Below are 21,672 nucleotides of genomic sequence, written 5' to 3'. Positions count from 1 at the left end.
GCGTTTCCGTGCTTAGCAGTGCACCAATACAAGATATCGTAGCGGTACTGCGAGAGGAAAATCGACCAGCGAATAAATTTCTGCGCTGTACTTGGAGGTACAGGCTTGGTCGGATGAAAAAGCGATGTCAAAGGTTTGTGGTCTGTGATGACGGTAAAGTGACGACCATACAAGAAATCATGAAACTTTGTAACACCAAATATAAGAGCCAATGCTTCTTTCTCGATCTGTGAATAATTTCTTTGCGCAGACAAGAGCAATTTGGACGCAAAGGCAATAGGGTGATCGTGAAAACCATCTTTGTGCGCAAGCACAGCACCGATCCCGAATTCCGATGCATCCACCATCAACAAAAGGGGCTTCCAGGGATCGAATGGCGTAAGGCAAGTATTGGAAAGCAACGCCGATTTCAACTGGCGAAAGGCGTGTTCGCATTCCATCGTCCAGACGAACGGAACACCTTTATGGCGTAAGCGATGAAGCGGAGCTGAAATGGAAGAGGCGTGGCGCACATAGCGATGATAGTAATGTATTTTTCCCAGCACACTCTGTAGCTGCTTCAAATTCTGCGGCGGAGGCAAGTCTTGTATGGCACGGAGGTGCTCTGGACTGGGATGTATGCCTTGGGCATTGAGTACGTGTCCCAGATAGGTTAAGTCACGAGCAAAAAACACACATTTGTCCTTCCGCAAGCGAAGACCATGTTGTCGCGAGACCTGAAATAATGTTCTGAGATTGGCTAAATGTTCTTCTTCTGTCTTTCTGGAGATCACAATATCGTCCACATAGTTTGCTGCAATAGGGACCGACGCACAAACAGTTTGTAGATATTGCTGAAACAATGCAGGGGCGGATGCACACCCAAATGGCAGTCGTTTGAATCGGTACAAACCAAGATGCGTGTTAACCACCAAGACGCGCTGGGATTCTTCGTCCACCGGTATTTGCAAGTACGCATCTGCTAGGTCCAACTTCGAAAAATATTTACCCGGGCACAGTTTGTCAAAAAGATCTTCCGGGCGGGGTAAAGGAAAAGTGGCAGTCACTAGTTGTGGATTGACAGTTGCCTTGAAGTCCACACAAAGTCTCAATTTTCCGGAAGGTTTTTGCAAAATGACTAAGGGTGATGCCCAGAGGGAAGCCTGCACACATTCAATTACACCTTGTGATTCCAAATCGTGTAATGTTCTTGCGACCTCATCACGAAATACGTGGGGAACATTGCACGCTCTGAAAAATTTCGGTTGCGCGTTGACTTTCAGTTCCAAATGTGCTTTATAGTTCTTAGCGCAACCGAGGCCCGGTGCAAAAATGTCTGCAAATTCTTCACATAGACGAGAAACACTGGCTGAAGGCACAGTCTGTTTCACTGATAGGACCTGATTGACTATAGACAAGTTAAACAACTGAAATAAATCGAAACCCAACAAGTTCACTGCAGAAGAAGAACAAAGGACGTAAAATGAGACAAGTTTTGTTTGTCCTTGGTATGTTGCAAGAAGGCTGCACTGTCCTAACACAGGGATCGCCTGTCTGGAATAACTAGTTAGCTTAACATTTGCGGCTCGCGACGGAGGTGTGCCCAGCTGTTTGTACGTGTCGTGATTGAGTAGTGAAACTGCAGCTCCGGTATCGAGCTGGAACGGTATCACTGTACCATTAATGTCCAAGTCCACAAAAAGTTTATTGTCCTGCTGACGACAAGAGCGACTGTCTCGTGCAACGTGAAGTGACTCTGGTACAGAATCACTTGTGACATGACGGGATTTCCGGCGATGTCGACGCACACTATTTGTGGGACGAACACAGTCACTTTTAGAGAGAGTGGCACTGGGCGGAGTGGAATGTACTACATAAATGTCCATAGGCTAAGTTTCACGAGCCGGAGTATCCTTGGTTTGATTCCGATTCCAGCGCGAAGCAAAGGGCCTGGAATGGTTGTGAGTGTCCGATCTGAGCTTTTTCTGGCAAACACTCTGAACATGGCCTTTTTTATTGTGGAAAAACCAAATAGCCTGGCGTGACGGCAATTCTCACGCGAATGTCTAGTAGCACATCACGGGCATGATTTCACTGCACTTGCACGCCGGTGCGGGACATGCGGTTGAGAGCTTGGCGGCAGCTGCGCGGACGGGTACGAGAGCTGTTTACTGTTCTGTGCAGCTCGCCCGGCAGGCCGGTTAACCTGACACACGGGTGGCGAAGTTTCAAATGATTCCTGAGCAAAGTCAAGTGTGTCCTGCCGATCCAGTATGTCCATCACTTGTTGAAGGGAGGGATTGACTAGTTTCAAAATCTGTTCCCGTAGACGAACATCAGAAACGTTCTGTGCAATTACATCACGCACCATAGTATCTGAATAAGGGAGTCCACATTCACACTCAAAAGCACAATCCCTAGTAAGGCCTTGCAAGGTTGCAACCCACTCCCTATTAGTCTGACCGGCCGTACGTTTTGTACGAAAGAACGTATACTGTTTGGCAAGTACATTGACTGATTCTTTGAAATATGCATCTAATGCAGACAAAATTTCGTAGTAGGACAGAGTTGTTACGTCGCGTTGGGGAAATAATTTCACTATCACACGGTACGTCTGGACGCCTACGGATGCCAACAAAAAAGGCTGCCGTTCATTACCTTGAATTCTGTAGGCGGCGAGATGGAATCCAAATTGGCGTGACCACTCCGTCCAGCTTTCCAGTGCCACATCAAAAGGATGAAAAGGTGGTGCAACTGCTTGTTGTGGCTGCGGTAGCGGTGAAGCGGCGGCTGCCGCATCGTTTTGCAGTGCAAGTTGACCCTGGACGAGCTGTCCAAGGGCATCCAATAAGGCCTGCATCTGCTGGTTCTGCAAGCGATAAAATTGGGACAGTACATCTGGAGAATGTGGCGAAGCCATTACACATGTAAATCAATACAAATGCAAAATTCTCGTCGCCAATTTGTTGTGACTTGGCAAGACAGCCAAGCCACTATCATTGGTAGCCAAAAGGCACGCGTCTAAGCTCACGCAGGCTGGCGTGAGGTCTGGAACAGGACAATGTAATTAATATAGCCAATAAGGTATGTTGCTGCTGGAATACTTAACTTTAATCCATAATTGGTGTACATCGGTCTGACGGTACAGGATTCACAAGATAAATAGCAAATGATAGGTCGTAGCAAATGACGTAGCTGAAGGCTATGTTAACTATCGTCTCGGCAAATGAGAGCGTAATTTGTCAGTGAACCATCTCTAGCAATATCAGTAAAATCTTCCGGGCTAAGTTGCCGTGGTCGATCTGTAGAACTTCTTCTTCCTGACGTTTCGTTCTCAACTACGGAGAACATCTTCCGAGGTGAGTCGACGACTGGCTGTTAGGAGTTGGGGCCGCCGCTTACTGATAAAGACGCCGGCCGTGAAAGCCTACATGGAATGACATCTCTATCAAAGTCGGCTGTACAACTGGGGCGAGTACTAGGACGTCTCTCTAGACCTGCCGTGTGGCGGTGCTCGGTCTGCAATCACTGACAGTGGCGACACGCGGGTCCGACGTATACTAGCGGGCCGCGGCCGATTTAAAGGCTACCACCTAGCAAGTGTGGTGTCTGGCGGTGACACCACAGACAGTGTGGTGGTTTTTTTATGTATTGCTATTTATATGTTATGAAAAGTTGGAGTTAGTGTTATTCTGGCTGCTTCACAACTGGAAAATTATTTACATCAGTGACTCAGTTGTGGTACTTCTCACAGTTAGTTTGCCTGACATGATGTTTTTATATTAAAAGACACCACCAACACACAAAATTCCAGATATATGTCTATATTCAATTGATTTTTGTAAATTATTCTTTACTTATATGAAAATATAAGGCTAAGGAGATTCTCGCAATTCCCGTTAAGTGAGGATCAAAAAAATTTACTGAAATCACTTTACTCAAATATGATTCAAAATTGGAGAAACTGATTAGTTTTACTGTTTCAAAGGAAGAACCACTAATCAAGAGAATTCTCCTACATTTACATTTATTTTTATTTGTTAGCAAATATTAAGATGTTTATTATGACTCTCGGCCGTTATCATTTGAAATAATGGCACTGACGTTTGCACCTATGTTCCCCTATAAAATTTGCATAAAATATCGAAATACTTCACTTCATGAATATAGGAGCTGTTACAGAAAAACATTAGCAACACTTTTAAGTAATATTTGATTATATTTAGGCTAAATATTACGTGAAACTTTCACGTTTTCATACCTCGTCACAAAATGGCTTCTTACACTACAAAGAAACGAAACGGAAGAGAGAGCCATCCTTTTGCAAAAGGAACAGAGATTGCAATTACATTCACAGATCCTATTAATTGATTACAGAATCTATTATTTTTCTGTGATAATATTTATTTCATTACGACTTCAGTTTTGGTATATTTGCGAAGTTATTCAATATCATTTTTATCACGTTATGTGGCATACCACCACAACAGCTGGAACACCCAGTTGCCAAGCATGCTGCCCAATACAGCATTCTTCACATTAGTGATTGCTTCAAGCCTGCATCATCTGGATCCTTCCTAACAGCACTAGCTTTTCTGAGCTGCAGAGGAGGGAACTCTCCGTGCAATGTATCCTACATTCCCATTGGCCCCCTGGCCTCAACCTTTGCTGCTCCCACTCCAGCACTACATACCCTTCTGTTCCACCAACTGACCCACTTGTCTCTGTCTATCTATTCTTCGCCTCCTTTACTGCTCTCATTTTTGGTGCACCTCCCGTGCCATCTAATCTCCCGGCTTCATCTAGCTGACATATCCTGTATCCAAAATGTCCCTTCATGCTCCTACCATCCCCCACCCATAACCTGCTATCCCTCCTCCAAATTGCCGTAGCCTCCTCATTCCCCCCACCACCCAGATTGTTTCTGCCATCATGCACTGTTGTTCACAGTCTGGCCTCACTAGACAGAGATAGTGGTCATGTGTCTCTGAGTTGTGCTTGCGTGAATGTGTGTGTGTGTTGTCTACTTTAGAAGAAGGGCTTTTGGCTGAAGCTCGCATTTTTATCAGTCTTTTTGATGTGCTCATTTGCATCTCAGTGTCCCCTCTATATGATGAGTAGGAATCTATCCTTTTCATAATACTGTCATTAATTATTTTTTATGGTAGTTGTTCATCATGATTTGAAAGTGTAGTTCGTGTCCAATACAAATTTTTGGTAAGTGATAAAATTCATGTGATAATATCAAACTTTTGGTGAGCTAAAATGTACCATATTATGGCTTTTGTAGCTTTTGGAAAACTATAATGGTTTTAAACACAGTACATGAGTTTCTATAGTCAAAACAGCTTAAGGTGATCACTGACAGCTCACAGCACTGTTGCCAGCATTCAACTGCGAAGTGGTAATGGCTGCAGGTGAAAACAGTTGCCATCTACAGATCTGTGACACTGAGGCAGCATCATAGAGAAGTTTGCAAAATCATATTACATTACTAGTTGAGGTAGGCCTACAAAGCCACTGTGCCCAACCCACTGCTACTGTTAGGGATCAACTTATGCTGACTCAGCTATAGGTTTGCATCCCGACATGATTCTATGACCTTTTTTGCATATGAAAACTACAAGAAAAGGCCATTAGAATCATGTTTGGATGTAAATCTAGAGACTTATGTGAAGCACTGTTTAAAATAGCTAGTATTACTCTTTTACAGTGTGTCTACATTATAGAAACTCTCACATTCTTTAAAGTACCGGTAAGTGTAATAGGTAATGATTGTGGATTGAAAAACAGCTATGATATTCACCATCACTCCACCAGGAGGTGGTGGGGGGACTTGCACATGGTCCAAATCAAACCATCTCTGTGCCAAAATGCTACTTTCCACTTGTCAGATGTTTTATGAATAAGATGCTTTAGTAGACAATCAGCTCCAATAACAATACAATACAGTACTGTGTTTCCAGTCTCTTAAAACCCTAAAACTGATTTATAAACTAATGAAAATATTTATTACAGGACCAGCTGAGGAGATATGTTGACATCAAACAGTCAGACCTCCCATCAGCAGTTGCGGCTAAAAAGACAAGAGAATTTAGGTGCCCTCCAAAAGAGCAGGTTAGTATTGCCAAAATTTGCCACTGGTTTGTATGTTACATGGTACATGTAATAAGTAAATTTTTTCATAGCCATTTCAAAAATAGTTGTAAGTATCAGGCATTCCATGGAGGGTACTTAAGGTGGAAAGGGACATAAGTCTTTCAGGGAGGAGGGACTGGCAGAACCATAAATCTTAACTTAAATTTCCAGCTTGTCACCTTCAAAGTTTGTTTTCCTGTGTTCAGATCTCAGAGTAGTTAATGACAAGGATTTTAATATCAGCTTTATAGAAATTCTTTGTTTCTAATCATACCAGAGCTTTCAGGATTTGCTGCATTTTATGTGTGTAGTGAAATCACATTTGAGTAAAGTAGAACTGAACATCTTGAGATTTAATATTTTATTATATTGATGACTTATTTGTTTTAATTATACTTTATAATAATTGTAGATGAATGCAATTCTTGGTTTTAAAAACCTTGAAGAGGAGGACAAGGAAAACTGCCCATGTGGAGAAGAACTAAGAGATCAACTGAATACATTCCATGAAAAATTAATGTCACATGTTTCACTTAATGCACTGCGAGATGCAGAAGAAGCTGAGGTAATTTTTAAAATAATCTTTTATCTGGAATTAAAATAAAATTACTTCTCCATTCTTAAGAAAAGTTTGTTAGACGTAGTTTGCTCTTTCAAAACGCATATTGCAATCCAACTGACACCACAGATTTACCCTACAATTCCAAGTACATTTCTGGCCATTAAAATTGCAACACCAGGAAGGATAGCAAATAATAATATGTTTTCAATGAAGTAGAAAAAATACAGAATCAAATTTGCTGGTGACTTTGGAGTATTACAGGGTGCAAAACTTAGTACACAGAGCTGCAGCCTGTGGCAACAATGGCTTTGATCCAGTTGGGCATTAAGTCAGGTACATCAACTGCTTCAGCTCCATACCAGGATTCTTCCGTCAGAGAGGCTGGCGAGTGACAACGTGTCCCTTTCTCGGTAACCGGTAACTTCTTGTTTTCAATGCATCAGAGATCTGAAGAATGTATTGGCTGTGCAACAATCCAACACATTCTGTATTGATGTATGTCAGGACAGCAAGAGCAACGTGTGGTGTAGCATTATTTTGTTGAAAAATAACATCACACAGGTCTTGATGATAAGGTACAGCCACTAACCATAAAGTGTCAAAAATGTGATGTCTGCTACCCAAGTTGCCAGTTTGTGAATCATGGATGACCATGTTTTGCATCCAGTTGCACCATATACCATCACATGATGTGCAGGGCCCTGTATGACAATGACAAATGCAATCTGGCAACATTTATCCTTGTCAGAGCCTCCCAACATGGATACATCTGTTGTGATGCTGGATTCTGAGCTAGCATGTGCCTGGAAAGATGATCTGGTGCCACTCCTGTGTCTGCTGTTCACATTAGGTGCACTGCTCTTTGCTAACTCCTCTCTATTGCATGTCGAGAAGCCTCAACAGTGGTCACGGTGCTGATAGTCCATTGTGCTCTGTGTGTCATTGCACTGTCTGTGTAGATGCTTATCTTGCCGCAACAAACCTATTTTTCTAACGCAAGGTGTGTGATATGGCTGTTTGATCCTGCACGGCCAAGCGAAAAGCGTATCTGTACTGCTGTGTCCAGGTTGTTTGTATATGTTGAAATCCTGCACAGTGTTGAGTACGGTCCTCCTGAACCCATTGATCCATATTCACGTGACAGGCACATGAGCAGCAATATCAAGAAACGATTAACCGTGACCTCATCAGGCCACTATCCTGCCCCTGTCAAATTGTGACTTGTGCAGGCAGATGTTTCTCTTTATTATACAAGACATAAAATGAAATTCTCACAAACACCAAACATCCAAATGAAATTTCTGAATGAGAAAGTCGCTGTACAACTTTTCCTTATATACTGAATGTAGATGGTGACACTTCTTTCTCTTTCTGCTCAAGAGCTAATCATTTGTGTATCAAAGAATGAAGTGCACTTCAGGACAATTTTACGTGTATTTTATGCCATCTTTCTGGTGTTTCTGTTCCAATGGTCAGCAGTGTACAGTTATTCATGTGTTCTCAGTGACAACATTAACCCTTTCAGATCTGAATTTTTTTCTGGAGCGAGGAAAATTTTTGTTTATATGTTATTGCTCTTAGGTGATTTTTTAATGATTTTAGATGCAAGATTTATACAAAAATGTGTACCTGTTTTCAAAACATACTTTGTACACTTGGCTTCATTTTATGGACTAAAATAACTAATTATGAAATAGTCTCTATTTAATAAATAGTAAAATGTTCATTCAATTATTAACATGCAAAAAATCAATATTGGTATTCAGTTATACAGTTGAATATTGCAAATCAACCACATACCTCTATTCTGGTGGTCATGAGCTGCTACATGCTGCTACATTGACTTGCTGATATTTTCATAGCAGTGTCCAACAGTTGGCAGCACTTGTGCATGATGAAAAGGCAGAACATCCACAAATGTGTATCTTAAGTCTCCATTGAGAAAAAATACTTCAGTTGCAGCTAAGACACAGTAAAAGTTAATGTACACAATTGTAACCAGAAGCTTTTGGAATAGCTATTGATCTGTTACATCTTTAGCCTTTTGTAACACAAGACATGATATTTAAACAGTGTTGCACATTCACGTAGCTTATCACACAAGGTATGTGGAAAAGATGAATAAAAACTTCTGATATAAATGTTGAATGTGTATTTTACTAAAGAAGGTTGTTTTGCAGTTCTGCTGTTTTGCATGAAATGGTCAGAATTTTAGCATGTGAGGGAATTATGAAAGCAGTTTTCAATTTAGAAACTAAATATAATGATAAAAAAGCAGTATTATGAAAAGGGTAGATTGCTACTTACCATAAAGATGATACCTTGAGTTGCAGACAGTCATGATGAAAAGACTGCTACAAATAAGCTTCCAGACAATGCCTTCTTCAGAAAAGAGAAACACACACACAGTCTATCATACCTCACACACACATGTCGTGGTGCGTTTGAGGTGTGCTTGCTTGTGTGACTGTGTGTGCGTGTTTCCTTTGTCTGAAGAAGGCTTAGGGTGAAAGCTTATTTGTAACAGTCTTTCCATCGAGCCTGCCTACAACTCAATGTGTCACCTTTACAGTGAATAGTGATCTATACTTTTCATAATGCTGTTGATATTCCAGCCTGGACTTTTCATTGTTTAATTTAATTGTTTATTTTTAATTTCTAGGAAACAAATGAGAATACACAATACAAATCAATGAAGTGTAATTTATGATAACTAATTCCAGCAGAAATAGTGCTTCAGATACATAACACTTCAATTTTGCCCCTTAAAATTTAAGGGATTGCAGAAATCCAACAGAATGGCAGCATCATGGTTCCTATTTTTGATTTTTTGTGTTGTTAGTTATGCAATGTTCATCAAGAGCATATTACAAATTTCATTAAATTTATTTATCAGGAAAATGCAGTTGAAGCAGTGAAACCTGGTCCTATTAAGCGCCTGTACAATTTCATCAATGCAGTGAAAGAGATGGAGGAAGAACCTAAGGAAGCAGTAGAACCTGAAAAGAAAACACCTGAAGGTTAGTTGAAAATAAAGTTTTGTATTATTTACACAAAAACTTAAGTTTTTACTCCAGGGTGCAATATTTCATCATACACTACTGTTTGTGGGAATTGCAACACCAAGAAGGAAATGCATGAATTCAATTAATTTAATACTACAGGTTAGGTGCATGACAAGTAAATAATGATTACTTTTTCAAATCTGTACATATTCTTTGAGCCCTACTGTTCAGTATGTCATGTGGCCACCATGCGTTGCAATTAGAGCTGCTATACGCTGTGGCATTAAATCAATAATGTTCTGAAAACATTCCATACAGTTTGTATCTGAGCCCACAAATCCATGAAACTAGTTACTGGAGGACCGTGACGCACCACATGCTGACCAACCATATCCCAGACATGTTCGATGGGCGACATGCCTGGCAAATGTGCAGGCCAGGGAAGCAATGGTACCCGTTGCTCTACCTTGCAATATGTGACCGGGCATTGTCCTGTTAAAATGTGGCCTGTGGAGATGCCTGAAGCAGGGGGAGAACCTTGAGCTCCACAACCTCCGTTAGGTACTGGTTGCTGTCAAAAGTGCCCACAATAGGTACGAGGCAAGATCGGTTGTTGTAACCAATGGCACCCCAAACCATCACCACCTGGTGTTTGTCCACTGTGCTGCTTCACAATGCAGCCCTCCAGGTTGCACTCACCATGGTACTGCCTGACATTTATGCGGCCATCACTGTAAGACACGTTGAAGGGAGACTCACCTGAAAAGATTACATATTGCCACTCAGCACCCCAGTGTCGGTGTTCACATGCCCATTACAGTCAGAGGAGCTTGTGGTTTCTGGACAGTGGAAGCCAACGTAATGGCATGCGTGCAACCAGTCTACCCTGCAGCAGACGGTGACGAACTGTCGATGCAGGCAAGTTCACCCCTTTTGCAGTGCTCCAGCGATGAGCCAACACTGTGGATGACACTGTATAGTCCATGATGGCCATTCAGACAACATTACAGTCATCCTGTGCTGTGGTCATGTTCCATGGTAGAGTTCCTCTATCCACTGCTTCCACACACGCTTTACTGTCGTGGAAGCATGCACTGTGCGAGCCGAAATGTCACAGTATGACAACCCCATTTCCCGGAGACTGATCATTCTGCCCTGTTTGAACTTTCTGCCCCGTTTGAACTTGTTCACATGCCGATATAGCTCCCTTTGATGTTGACGAAGCATACTGGCACTCATTGTATTGTTTCCACCTTTTGTGACAGCTCTGCACGGACTACACTAGGCGCAACACCGACCCTGTCGGACCAACACGAGAGGGATCTGCTCGGCCCACATGTACTGCATCTCACTGCAAAACGTATCATGTATTGCTTGCACCTCCTGTCACCACTTCCACCAAGTGTGGCGCTGTTTGGGTAATTCTTTCTCAGTGTTGCAATTTTCACAAATGGCAGTGGATTTCTAATAGTGGAGGACCATCTTTGAGTTGACCATTACAAGTCAGCACCCACTATGCATAGGGCTTTTTGCCTAATTACATGTATTGTGTTTTACGTTATTTATGGTCAGCTGCCAATGACTACACCATCTATTGACTAAACCTGTGTCGTCTTAGGGTTTTTAGTGTTTTATCTTAGTTCTTAGTGTTTTATCTACGAGGGTTGGAACTTAAATAGTGATAACTATTTATTTACAGCTCATATAAAATAGATACGTGTTTCAATGTTTTACTGACATTCAAAGTAGTCACCAGCATTGTGTATAACCCGTTGCCAGCGATGTGGAAGTTGTAGGATACTCTTAGCAGTGCCAGTTGTGTTGACAGTTCGAGCAGCGCAATCTGTTGCCCAACAAATTTGTAGCAGCTCTGAAGCAAATGCCGTGAAGTGTTTCCTTCAGTTTAGAAATTGAGTTGAACTCATGAGGGCTTAAGTCAGGGGAGTGCAGTAGGTGGTATAGCACTTAGCAGCTCCATCAGTCAAACAAATCAGTAACATCTTGCACTGTACGTCCTTGAGCATTGTCCTGCAAAATGATGGTCAGGTCCTGCAGAAAGTGTCATCACTTCTGTGTCTAACTGTTCATTTTTGGAACACAACCTATGACCAGCTTAGAGACAGGCTCTGTCTTCCACTTTTAAGCTCTAAGGTCTTCTAACCTCATGTGGTGCAGTCCCAAACAATCAGTCTTTTCTTCTCACCTGTCGTGTAAGTCTCACCTGACCTGGGGTTCTGGGCAGTCTTTTGCATAACTCTCCCCTTTTCCTAAACCTTGTTAGTCCTTTTTCTTCTTTCCTCTTTCTTCCCCTTCAACCCTTCCCCCAAAAGAAGGAGCCACTGGCTCCGAAAGCTTGCACTTTTCCATAACTTTTACATATGTTTTCTCCTGACACTACTTTGTGAGTAGACTTTTTACATATACAGTTATGTTATATTTTCAAAATTGTTATTTTCATTGATATATTCGCTTATAATCAGGCATAGGCCTTATGAAAGAAGACATAATATTTGAAAAGACAAAAAATTGAAATAAATGAAAAGCACCAGTTTGCTTATGATCTACAATATTACTTTTATTGTGTTAAATGGTTTTTGGCGTACAAAGCCATCTTCAGACATTTACTGAGTATTGTCACCAGAGAATTTACAATGTTTGCAAACAACATTGGAAGAGAAGTAACACATCTAGATTAAAGCAGAAACATACAGTAAGTAACATCTTAGACAGTGTGGTGGTAATGCAATGAAAAAAGTAAAAAAATTGAACACTAAATAAATAACAATGGAGTAGACAGGAAAAACTTTTAACACAGGATAGGAACAGCATGCCTACATAATCGTTTCTATTAATAAACAAAACTAATAAAACAAAATAAAATTAGTACTTGACAAGGCTACATCAGGAGGTATAAAACATGAAGAGTGATACACAAACCAATTAAAAGAAGGAACAATTATCAGTGTAACTACAGAATACATAAGGAACTTATGCAATATCAATAACATAAACAGAAATAAATAAATGCAGGAAAATGGAGGCGCTTGAGGGAACATACAGTTCATGCATACAGTAAATGCATTTTCTGTATGTTGCCTCAAACACCTCCAATTTCCTGCATTTATTTATTTCTGTTTATGTTATTGATATTGCTTAAGTTCCTTATGTATTATGTAGTTACATTGATAATTGTTTTTTCTTTTAATTGGTTTTTGTATCACTCTCCATGTTTTATACCTCCTGATGTAGCCTTGTCAAGTACTAATTTCCTATTTTGTTTTAAAGTTTTTCCTGTCTACTCCATTGTTATTTATTTACTGTTCAATTTTTTAAACTTTTTTCTTTGCATTACTACCACACTGTCTAAGATGTTACTTACTGTATGTTTATGCTTCAGTCTTGATGTGTTACTTTTCTTCCAAAATTGTTTGCAAACATTGTAAATTCTTTGGTGACAAAACTCAGTAAATGTCTGAAGATGGCCTTGTAAGCCGAAAACCGGTTAACATAATAAAAGTAATATTGTAGAACAAAAGAAAACTGGTGCTTTTCATTTATTATAATGTTGTTCTACCAAGGACTGATGGAAGATTCTGTTAACATGACAAAAAATTGTGTTTCATGTGATAACTGTTGCCCTTTGATGATTTTCATGAAATATTCTTCAGCTTCAAGGAAAGTCATTCAGTTTTAGCAAAATATGCATTTGAGGCTTGGAGCAATCCATCTATGTGGTGGCGGTCTTGTCTGACAGATCATATGACAACTATACAACTCAATATATGGATATGAGTGTCTGCCCGAGGGAGCCAGTAACTCCTCCAAGTTACCCAGCCCCGTCTGCTTCATTCTCCCCATGTTAGCAGAAATATAGAGAGAAAGAGTGAGGAAAAATTCTGACAGCTTTGAACAATATATCCAGCAATGTAGTGTTTTCATTGTGTTTGTCTTTGCTATCACTGTTAACAGTATAACATCTCAGTAAGAGATCCGGTATTCTTTATTAGTAGACAAGGATGATGATAAACTATTCATCTGTTCTTCCTGGAGCCTCAGAACAACATGTCTGCTGCAACTGACAATTAGAAGACTGGAGAAATTGGTGGAGAAGAAAGGTCTTTAGTACTAAGTTAAGAAATCTTGTTTTTGTCCCGTTCCAGTATTCTTCTTTTGTTTATAACGTTTCTGAATGAAGGATGATAATAAACTATACAAAATTACTAAGAATTACTGGACCTCATAAGTGATTTTAAATTTCCTGAATATTCCTAAATGTATTACCGGTAATCGTCATCGATGAGGAGGAGACAAAGTTTGTCTGTTCTGATTTAACAGAGTGTAGTTGTTGTCTCAACTTGATTGTGCAATCCATCATTTGTGGCTCTGCAAGAGCATCATATAAAAGATGTTGGATGTGGTGAACCTGGAGAGAATCAGGTACTTCACCATAGTCTTAGGACCAACCCTATCCTCACTCTCTGTGCTGAGATTGGTGAACAGAGCCTGTTAAATATATACCATATAGAAACAGCTGCATACTATATCATTGTTGATCCACAAATTAAAAACTTTTTAGTAAGTGTGTTTGATCATTTGAAGCCTTTTTGGATCCAGACAAAGGACGGCTTTCATATACATAAATGTGGCACATGTCATAGTTTTACAACAAGACGAAGAATGTACTTCTTTGGTTTCTTGAGAGGCCTAGAATTATTTTAAAATTGGTAATTTTTTAAGAGCAGTTCAGTCTACAAGTAAATTTGTAAGTCCTCATTTTTTAAAGCTTTAGGTAATCCAAACAATTATATAGTAGTACACACTGATGGTCCAAAGCAAGGGAACTCCTGTGCCTATTTGTTTCATTTTGGTTTATTTATTTATGTACTGTGTATTTGTAGGATTCACCTTTCTGGCAAATTTGCTGTGTGCAGGGTGGATACATAAACATTTCTGAAAGCACTGAAGTAGATGAAGCATCATCAAAGTAAAAAGTATTTCATCTGCTCTAATTCCCAAAGCACCCTACAAACACTACAACAGATGTAGAGGGCAGAGAAAGCCACCCAAAATACAGGAAATATTTCGCCTGTTAACAACAGCAAAAGAAACATGTATTACTCAACTGGGTACCAGAGCATGACAGAATACGAGAAAATGAACAAGCAGATATAGAAACCAAGGAGACCCGCAGAGTATATTTTATATTTTGGATAGGGGAGAAGCAAACTAAAGTGAGGACATCCTCTATATCATCTGGCAATGAGACATGTGTCAAGAATACAGCCTCAGCTTAAATTATGTAACTCCAGTGAATTATAACAAGGTATGCAATAGAGCCTCTAGTACAGGCTATTCCAACACTGCCCCATAGGATATTGGTGCTGACCCTTAGCTTGTCCTTGGGCAGGCCCAGCTAATATATACTACTCGCAAGGCAGGCCTACTGCATGTATTCTGTGCCTGATTGCCTGTGCGTCAGCTATAAGTCCATTGCAGGCAGGCACTTGGGCTGGAGTAGCCTGCTCGATGGGATTATCCTCTGCTGAAGAATGAAAAAAGCAGCCACTTTGTCTTTACCTCTGCCTGGAGATTGTAATTGCAGATGAAATTCTTTCACTCAGGACAAATTTTTGATCATTCGCGATGAAAAACTGTGTACCAGACCAGAACACAACCCATCCACTTGCATTGTATGGACAGTACTCTTTGAATTGAGCCATCTCAGTACATTCACACTCCACCAGTAGTATAAGAATTTCATCTCAATTTTGAGATTGTGCTATTGTTAAGAATACTGTGGCAATTGGAGGCAACAATTCAGAGAATAGCAATGATACATTATATATATTCCAATAAGTCATTACACTTATCTTGTAGTTCTAATACATTCTATAGGTGCTGCTCATCCATAATGCCATCTTCTGAATTTCCCCTGTGCAATTCCAGATGGGTGATGTGGATTTCTTTATCTGTATCACTGATTTTCCCCATTAGAGAATCTTCTAGAATTTTGCACTATCTTACTCTTCTGTCCTTAAGAAAGTTGTACATGGACTGGCCTGGCTCTGCCTTCTTAACATTAAATCCTTTTCAACAATGTAGGAAAAGACAGATTGCAGTCATCAGTTTCATGTAAATAAAATGAAATGTTGAGAATGCTTGTTTCTTTAACACATTTGTCATGATTGACATCTAAACTAACATCCTACAACATGAATGACTTTAATTGCTACTTATCATAAAGAAGATACATCATCTTGCAGACAGGCACAATTAGAAGTGTCACACTGGAAATGAGCGTGTGACATTGTTGGCCGGGAGGCCCCATTTGGGGAAGTTCAGCCACTGAGCACAAGTCTTATTTCAGTCGACGCTACATTGGGTGACTTGCGTGCCGGTGATGAGGATTAAATGGTGGTGAGGACAACACAACACCCAGTCCACGAACGGAGAAAATCTCCAACCCAGGCGGGAATCAAACCTGGGCCCACTGCCTGGGAGGCAAGCACGTAACCACTCAGCTAAACAAACGGACAGAATGTTACACTAATAAGTGTCTTTTAATTGTGCCTGTCTGCAACTTGACATGTTTTCTTTACAGTAAGTAGTAATCTGCCTTTTCCTACATTGTTGATATTCCTACCCGTAGTTTACATTGTTTAAATTCTTTTAAAGTTGATTTAAATCTATGTTATGATTTGAACTGAAATAGTGATTGCCTGTAGTTATTTTACACCACATAACATAATCCCATCATTGCTGGAAGTTTTTCATCACAGTATACCGGAAGCACTATAGCCACTTGCTCTTTTTCGTTGATTTAGTACCCATCTCATCTGAACATGTTGCTGCTTTCCAATATTATTCTTTTGGTGATGTCACTAGGACCCAGGGTAATTAAAGTCATTCATGTTGGTAGGGTGTTAGTTTGGATGTTGATTATGACACATATGTCGAAGAAAAAGCATTCTCAACATTTTGCTTTATTTATACAAACTGATGACTGCAACCTTGACCAACTAATTGTGAGGCATAAAAACAACTTTCTTCATGACAATTGATGAACCAATCTGTTCATATTTATTTGTATGCAGCATCTTACAATTCTATGTACTTTACAAAACTAGCCACTTCTCAGGTCTCTTGTCGCTATCAGTTATGTACTGTTTAGTTCTGCGTCAAAACACTACCTTCTACTTTCTTCTAGTGATAAATAAATGGTGTTGTATCCTTGAAAGATCAAAAACTGCATTCTATCTGTTCTCCTGGGGCCTAAACCCGCTAGTATTGTGGAACAGAACTGTGGAATCTGGAAGTAAAGAAGGGGAGCCTGTGACAAAGAGAAGCTGCAAAGTCAGTGTGTATCTCACCCAGTTGGTTTAATTGGAATAGCATTGCTTTGTACAGGCAGGTGTCTAGATGCAGTCCTCATTTTTGACCAGTTACAAGTCATTATATATTAAGTATTTACATACCAGTGATAGTAGTCTTGTATACATATGTATACAGTATATTCCAGCTAACTCTTGAATCCACTTTGAAAGGTTTAAGCACACCAGACAAAAAATTAGTCACATTATCACCACCTTTGCCCCTGGCAACAGTGTCAGTTCGGCAAGAAAGAGAGTCACAAGTATAACATATACAGCTGAAGCTGCTCACTCCTGGTTAGCTGCCATAGAGTTATTAAACTGCAGGAATCTCGGTTGCCATGTATCACTTGCTGTTCTGAATACACTGCCTGACAAAAATAAGTGAAACAGCCAGAAGGGGAGGTGGGTAATGAAACTTCACAGGCTGAGAGAGTGTGTGATGTCCTTTCAGCAATTACAAAATAGTGTCAAATTTACAAATAGCTTGGCTGTGTGAGACCATTCATCAGTATGATATTGCACCCCATCTGGCCTGGATGCTTGCATTGATTCAGTTGGGAGGTATATCATAAAGCCATTGTTAGTTACTGGCAGTGGGACAGAGTCTGCAGTCTGAGCTGGTCTCACACGTACTCTGTTTGGGACAGGTGTAGGGATCTTGCTGGCCATAGGAGTTCCAACATCATGTAGACAGTTCATAAAGATACATTCCTTATTTGGACAAGCAATGTTTTGTCAAAAAATAGCACCAAGATAGTGCCACATGAAAGATAACACATGAGGACACAGGCTGTCCATGATATATCATTGTGCTGTCAGAGTTCCCTCAAACACTACAAGCCGTGACCTGAAGTCATACTAAGTGGCTTCCTACACTGTGAGGCTGGAAGTAACATTAACCTGCCTCTCAAAAATATTGGAAGAATGCAGTCTCTCTCCAGGTCACCATCATACTCACTGACAACAGTTGTCCAGGGAGGTGCAGGAACCCCGATTCGTCGCTGAATGCAATGTGATGACGTTCGTCAGCAGTCCATGCTCCCTGATCACAGCACCACTCTAAATGCAGCTGTTTGTGTTGTGGCAGCTTATGCATGGAACAGTATTTCCCGAGTCTGGTTAATTTTGTTCTCCAACTGATGCTACGGTATGACAAAGAATGTAGCTGGGAGTCCATTACTTGTTCTCAGATGGCAGGCACAGATGTGAAGGGCTTAAGCTGTGGTTGCTGCACAGCAAGGCAATCCTCCCTTGTGGCGGTCAGACATGGTCAATTGGAACCACAACCACAAGTATGCCTGCCCCCATATTATTTTGCGGTCCAACATCCTCCCACTGTCACATTTGAAAGCCCCCACAAATCTGGATATTGCATGATTAAATCAGCTGGCCAAATGGAGACCACAATGTGGCTCCTTTCCAACTCTCTCAGGTGCTGATGACACTGTCTCACACAAGTACTCAACATCTCTGTGTCTTCTGTAGTGATCACTCAACATCTGACACTTTTTATGCCCCTTGTGCACCCTACCATACCTGGACACAGCATTAGCGAATTCCGGTGGCTGTTCTACCTGTCACAGAGAATTGTAGCTCTAATTCTGCTGATGGTGTGTACATGTACAAAGTTACATTGATGTCCAACCATATCTTCTGTATACTTCACTTCTTTTGTCAAGCAATGCAGACCCACACGACTAGTGCAATAGGGTGCCTGAGTGTTTGTCAAACTATTAGTTTATGTTTGCAGCCCATTGTACATCTAAGAAGATGGCAGTTTACTTATCAGGAAGATGTAGAAGAAAGGGCAAACTCTCTCAGTGATAATATTGAAATAGAAATCTTCTTTCATGTTCACAATTACCTGAAGGAGTAGGCTCAAGTCATGATAAGACAAGCACTTCCAAGACATTACAGATCCTCTTCCATCCTGAACTAGATCCCCCACCCACGATGCTGGTTAAATGCCTCATTCGACTGCAGGTGTATTCAGTACCTTGCACTATTTGAAAAGATGCAAAATTGTGATTCGTCAGGCAAGGTACTCAACTACAAATGTGCACTGCAAGCAGTCCTTTTACCATTTTCACTCAGAAACTGGTTGAGATGTACTTGCATTAACTGAGAGTAGCAACTGCTGCCGAGTTTGGCATCGATTGTCACTGACAGTGTGTGGCACTCATTTTTGGTCCTGTCAGTTAGGTTCTTTTTAGGAGCACAGTTCTTATGCTGTGTTACAAGGCTGTGAGTGGACACCATTCCTCATAGACATGTTGAACAGTCCTCACTGATACACCAGCAAATTGGACAACTTCATTCACATTCACGGTATGGGCATGGGCACATCTGGGTGCAATAGCTCCTTTCTGGTATTCTGTCATAGCTACTGTACTGATGCCATACTGTTGGCTGACACAACACAGCATTTCACTGCCATTAATTTTTCTGCCACTGAAGGTACATATGGATGGCTGTCTGCTGTCAGTTCCATGCCATCTAAAGCACTCAATATTGACCAGTGTGCTCTTTAAGGGAGTGACTAACATTTTGGCTAGTGAACTTATTTGACAAGCAACCATTAATAAACTAAGCATGTTTGCTTATCAGTTCTACTTATGTAACTTTCTGGCATAGTTACATACTGCCAGAAAAAAAGACGCCTCCTAGCACCACATTATCTTTACTTTTTATTTTATTTTACTGTTTCATGTGCTGAATTTGAAATCATTGTATTGTAGTTACTTGTGTATATTTTTTGTTATTATTTTTCCAGAGATATTCCGCAAGGTACTTATCAAAACAATTGTCAGATGGGCAGAGGAGTCTCAGATTGAAACACCAAAACTGGTCCGAGAAATGTTTGGGTAGGTTTCCATTATTTTTTTGGAATAGTAATAATGTAAATATCACAGAATGATACTGCTATGATGTTCTCACAACATTGTGAACTGTTACAGCTTATTGGTAAGACAATATGACAGTATTGGAGAACTTATTCGGGCTCTACAAAAAACATATGTAATCAACAGCAAAACAAAGAATGATGTAGCTGCCATGTGGGTGGGACTGAGTCAGATTAGAGCATTGTTGCCTGTACAGATGTCACAAGAAGAGGAGGAATTAATGAGAGAGCGCTTATGGTACGTTATTACAGAATTATCAATTTATCCATACTTTTTGAATATGTGTGCAGCTTGATTTTGTCAATTCAATCAGGATCACTCTGAAATTGTTGCTGTTGTTTGGTACAGTGTATTGTATTTTGAATTTTATTTTTACAAGCCACAAGTACAACTTTGTCAGAACCGTGACTGTATATAATTGATGTACCTATAAATAACAGGCTCTTTCTAGAACAGTCATTTAACTTTTTCTTAGAAAATTTTACTGTATTTTTTGCAGAGCACTACCATTCTTAAGTGTCTCCTAGAGCTATTTCATTATATTATAGGTTTGATTTTAGGCTAGTGGTAGTTACCAGTCAAACGTGATTACACTTAATTTTTACTAGCTACATATGACTGCTAGGAAACTGAGCAGATATTTTTACAGATGTACACTGTTTTCTCCATTTCTAAAGTCAAATTTGAATAATAGAGGGGATTTTTATGCCTGTCACCACATATTTTTAAATTTAATTTGATTTCAAATCTTAACTTTTATGTATATTTTATAAGTTTGTATATGTACTGGCAGAGACATTATTAATATGCTTTGTGACCTAAATAATTGTCTACAAGAGTTCGGGAGGTATATCACGTATTACTCCATTGCATACTTTTGTAGTTATGTGCTGAAGCATTTGCATGTCTGTCTGAAGAAACTTAACAAGTGAATTAATGTATATCAAATACTGTTGAAAAAAAATTGATATCACACGGAATTTATTTACTTCAGCAGTTCATGCAAGTCAACTATTACAGCTTATCCACTGACCACTGATACATATGCGCCACTTGTCTCTCCTAAGAGCCATCAGTTGTCTTTTGTGTAATTTTTCTGAAGATGTTTTTGATTTAAACAATCAAGACTTTAGGATGGAATAATGGCAATATTATGAAAAGGATAGGTTGCTACTCGCCATATAGAGGAAATGTTTGGTTGCAGACTGCTACAACAAAACAATTGCTGTACTTTTAAGCTTTTGACCAAAAGGCCTTATTCTAACATAGAAAACACACACACACACACATTCACACAAGCACATCTCATATGCATATGACCTCTGTCACTGATCACAGGGGTGGACTGTGCATGACTGCACCTGGTAGGAAAAGCAGTCAGAGGGTGATGGGGATAAGCAGAAAGCTAGAGTGGTGAGGGGGAAAGGTAGGAGAGTAGGGGCTGGGAAAGGTGTAGTCCTGCTTGTAGGAGAATGGAAGGACTCAGTGGGTCAGGGTAGAGTTGTTAGGTTCAGTCAGAAGGTTTGAGGGGAAGGGGGGGAAGGGAAGTGGGGAAGGAGAGGAGTAAACGAGGGTAAAAAGACCAGTGAGTGAATTGGTGGAATAGAAGGCTGTGTAGTGGTAGAGTGAGAGCAGGAAAATGAATAGGTGGGTGAAGGATAGGCAGTAGCAAAGGTTGAGGTCAGGAGGGTTATGGGAACGTAGATGTATTG

At 40.3% G+C, this 21,672-nt stretch overlaps 1 protein-coding gene across 1 annotated transcript in view; it reads left to right on the top strand.

Moving 5' to 3' along the window:
- The window catches only part of LOC126163107 (ryanodine receptor), a 737,240-nt gene that overhangs the window by 468,780 nt on the left and 246,788 nt on the right, over nt 1-21,672 (top strand). The window contains exons 42-46 of the mRNA XM_049920028.1: nt 5,998-6,096; nt 6,530-6,682; nt 9,576-9,699; nt 19,831-19,921; nt 20,015-20,197. Of these exons, the coding sequence (XP_049775985.1) occupies nt 5,998-6,096; nt 6,530-6,682; nt 9,576-9,699; nt 19,831-19,921; nt 20,015-20,197 (650 nt within the window). The remainder of the gene's footprint in view (nt 1-5,997; nt 6,097-6,529; nt 6,683-9,575; nt 9,700-19,830; nt 19,922-20,014; nt 20,198-21,672) is intronic.

This window comes from Schistocerca cancellata, chromosome 2 (assembly GCF_023864275.1).
Source record: "Schistocerca cancellata isolate TAMUIC-IGC-003103 chromosome 2, iqSchCanc2.1, whole genome shotgun sequence".
Taxonomy (NCBI): Eukaryota; Metazoa; Arthropoda; class Insecta; order Orthoptera; family Acrididae; genus Schistocerca; species Schistocerca cancellata.
Note: the sequence above shows the minus strand (reverse complement) of the source record. Positions and strands in the feature narration are given on the sequence as shown.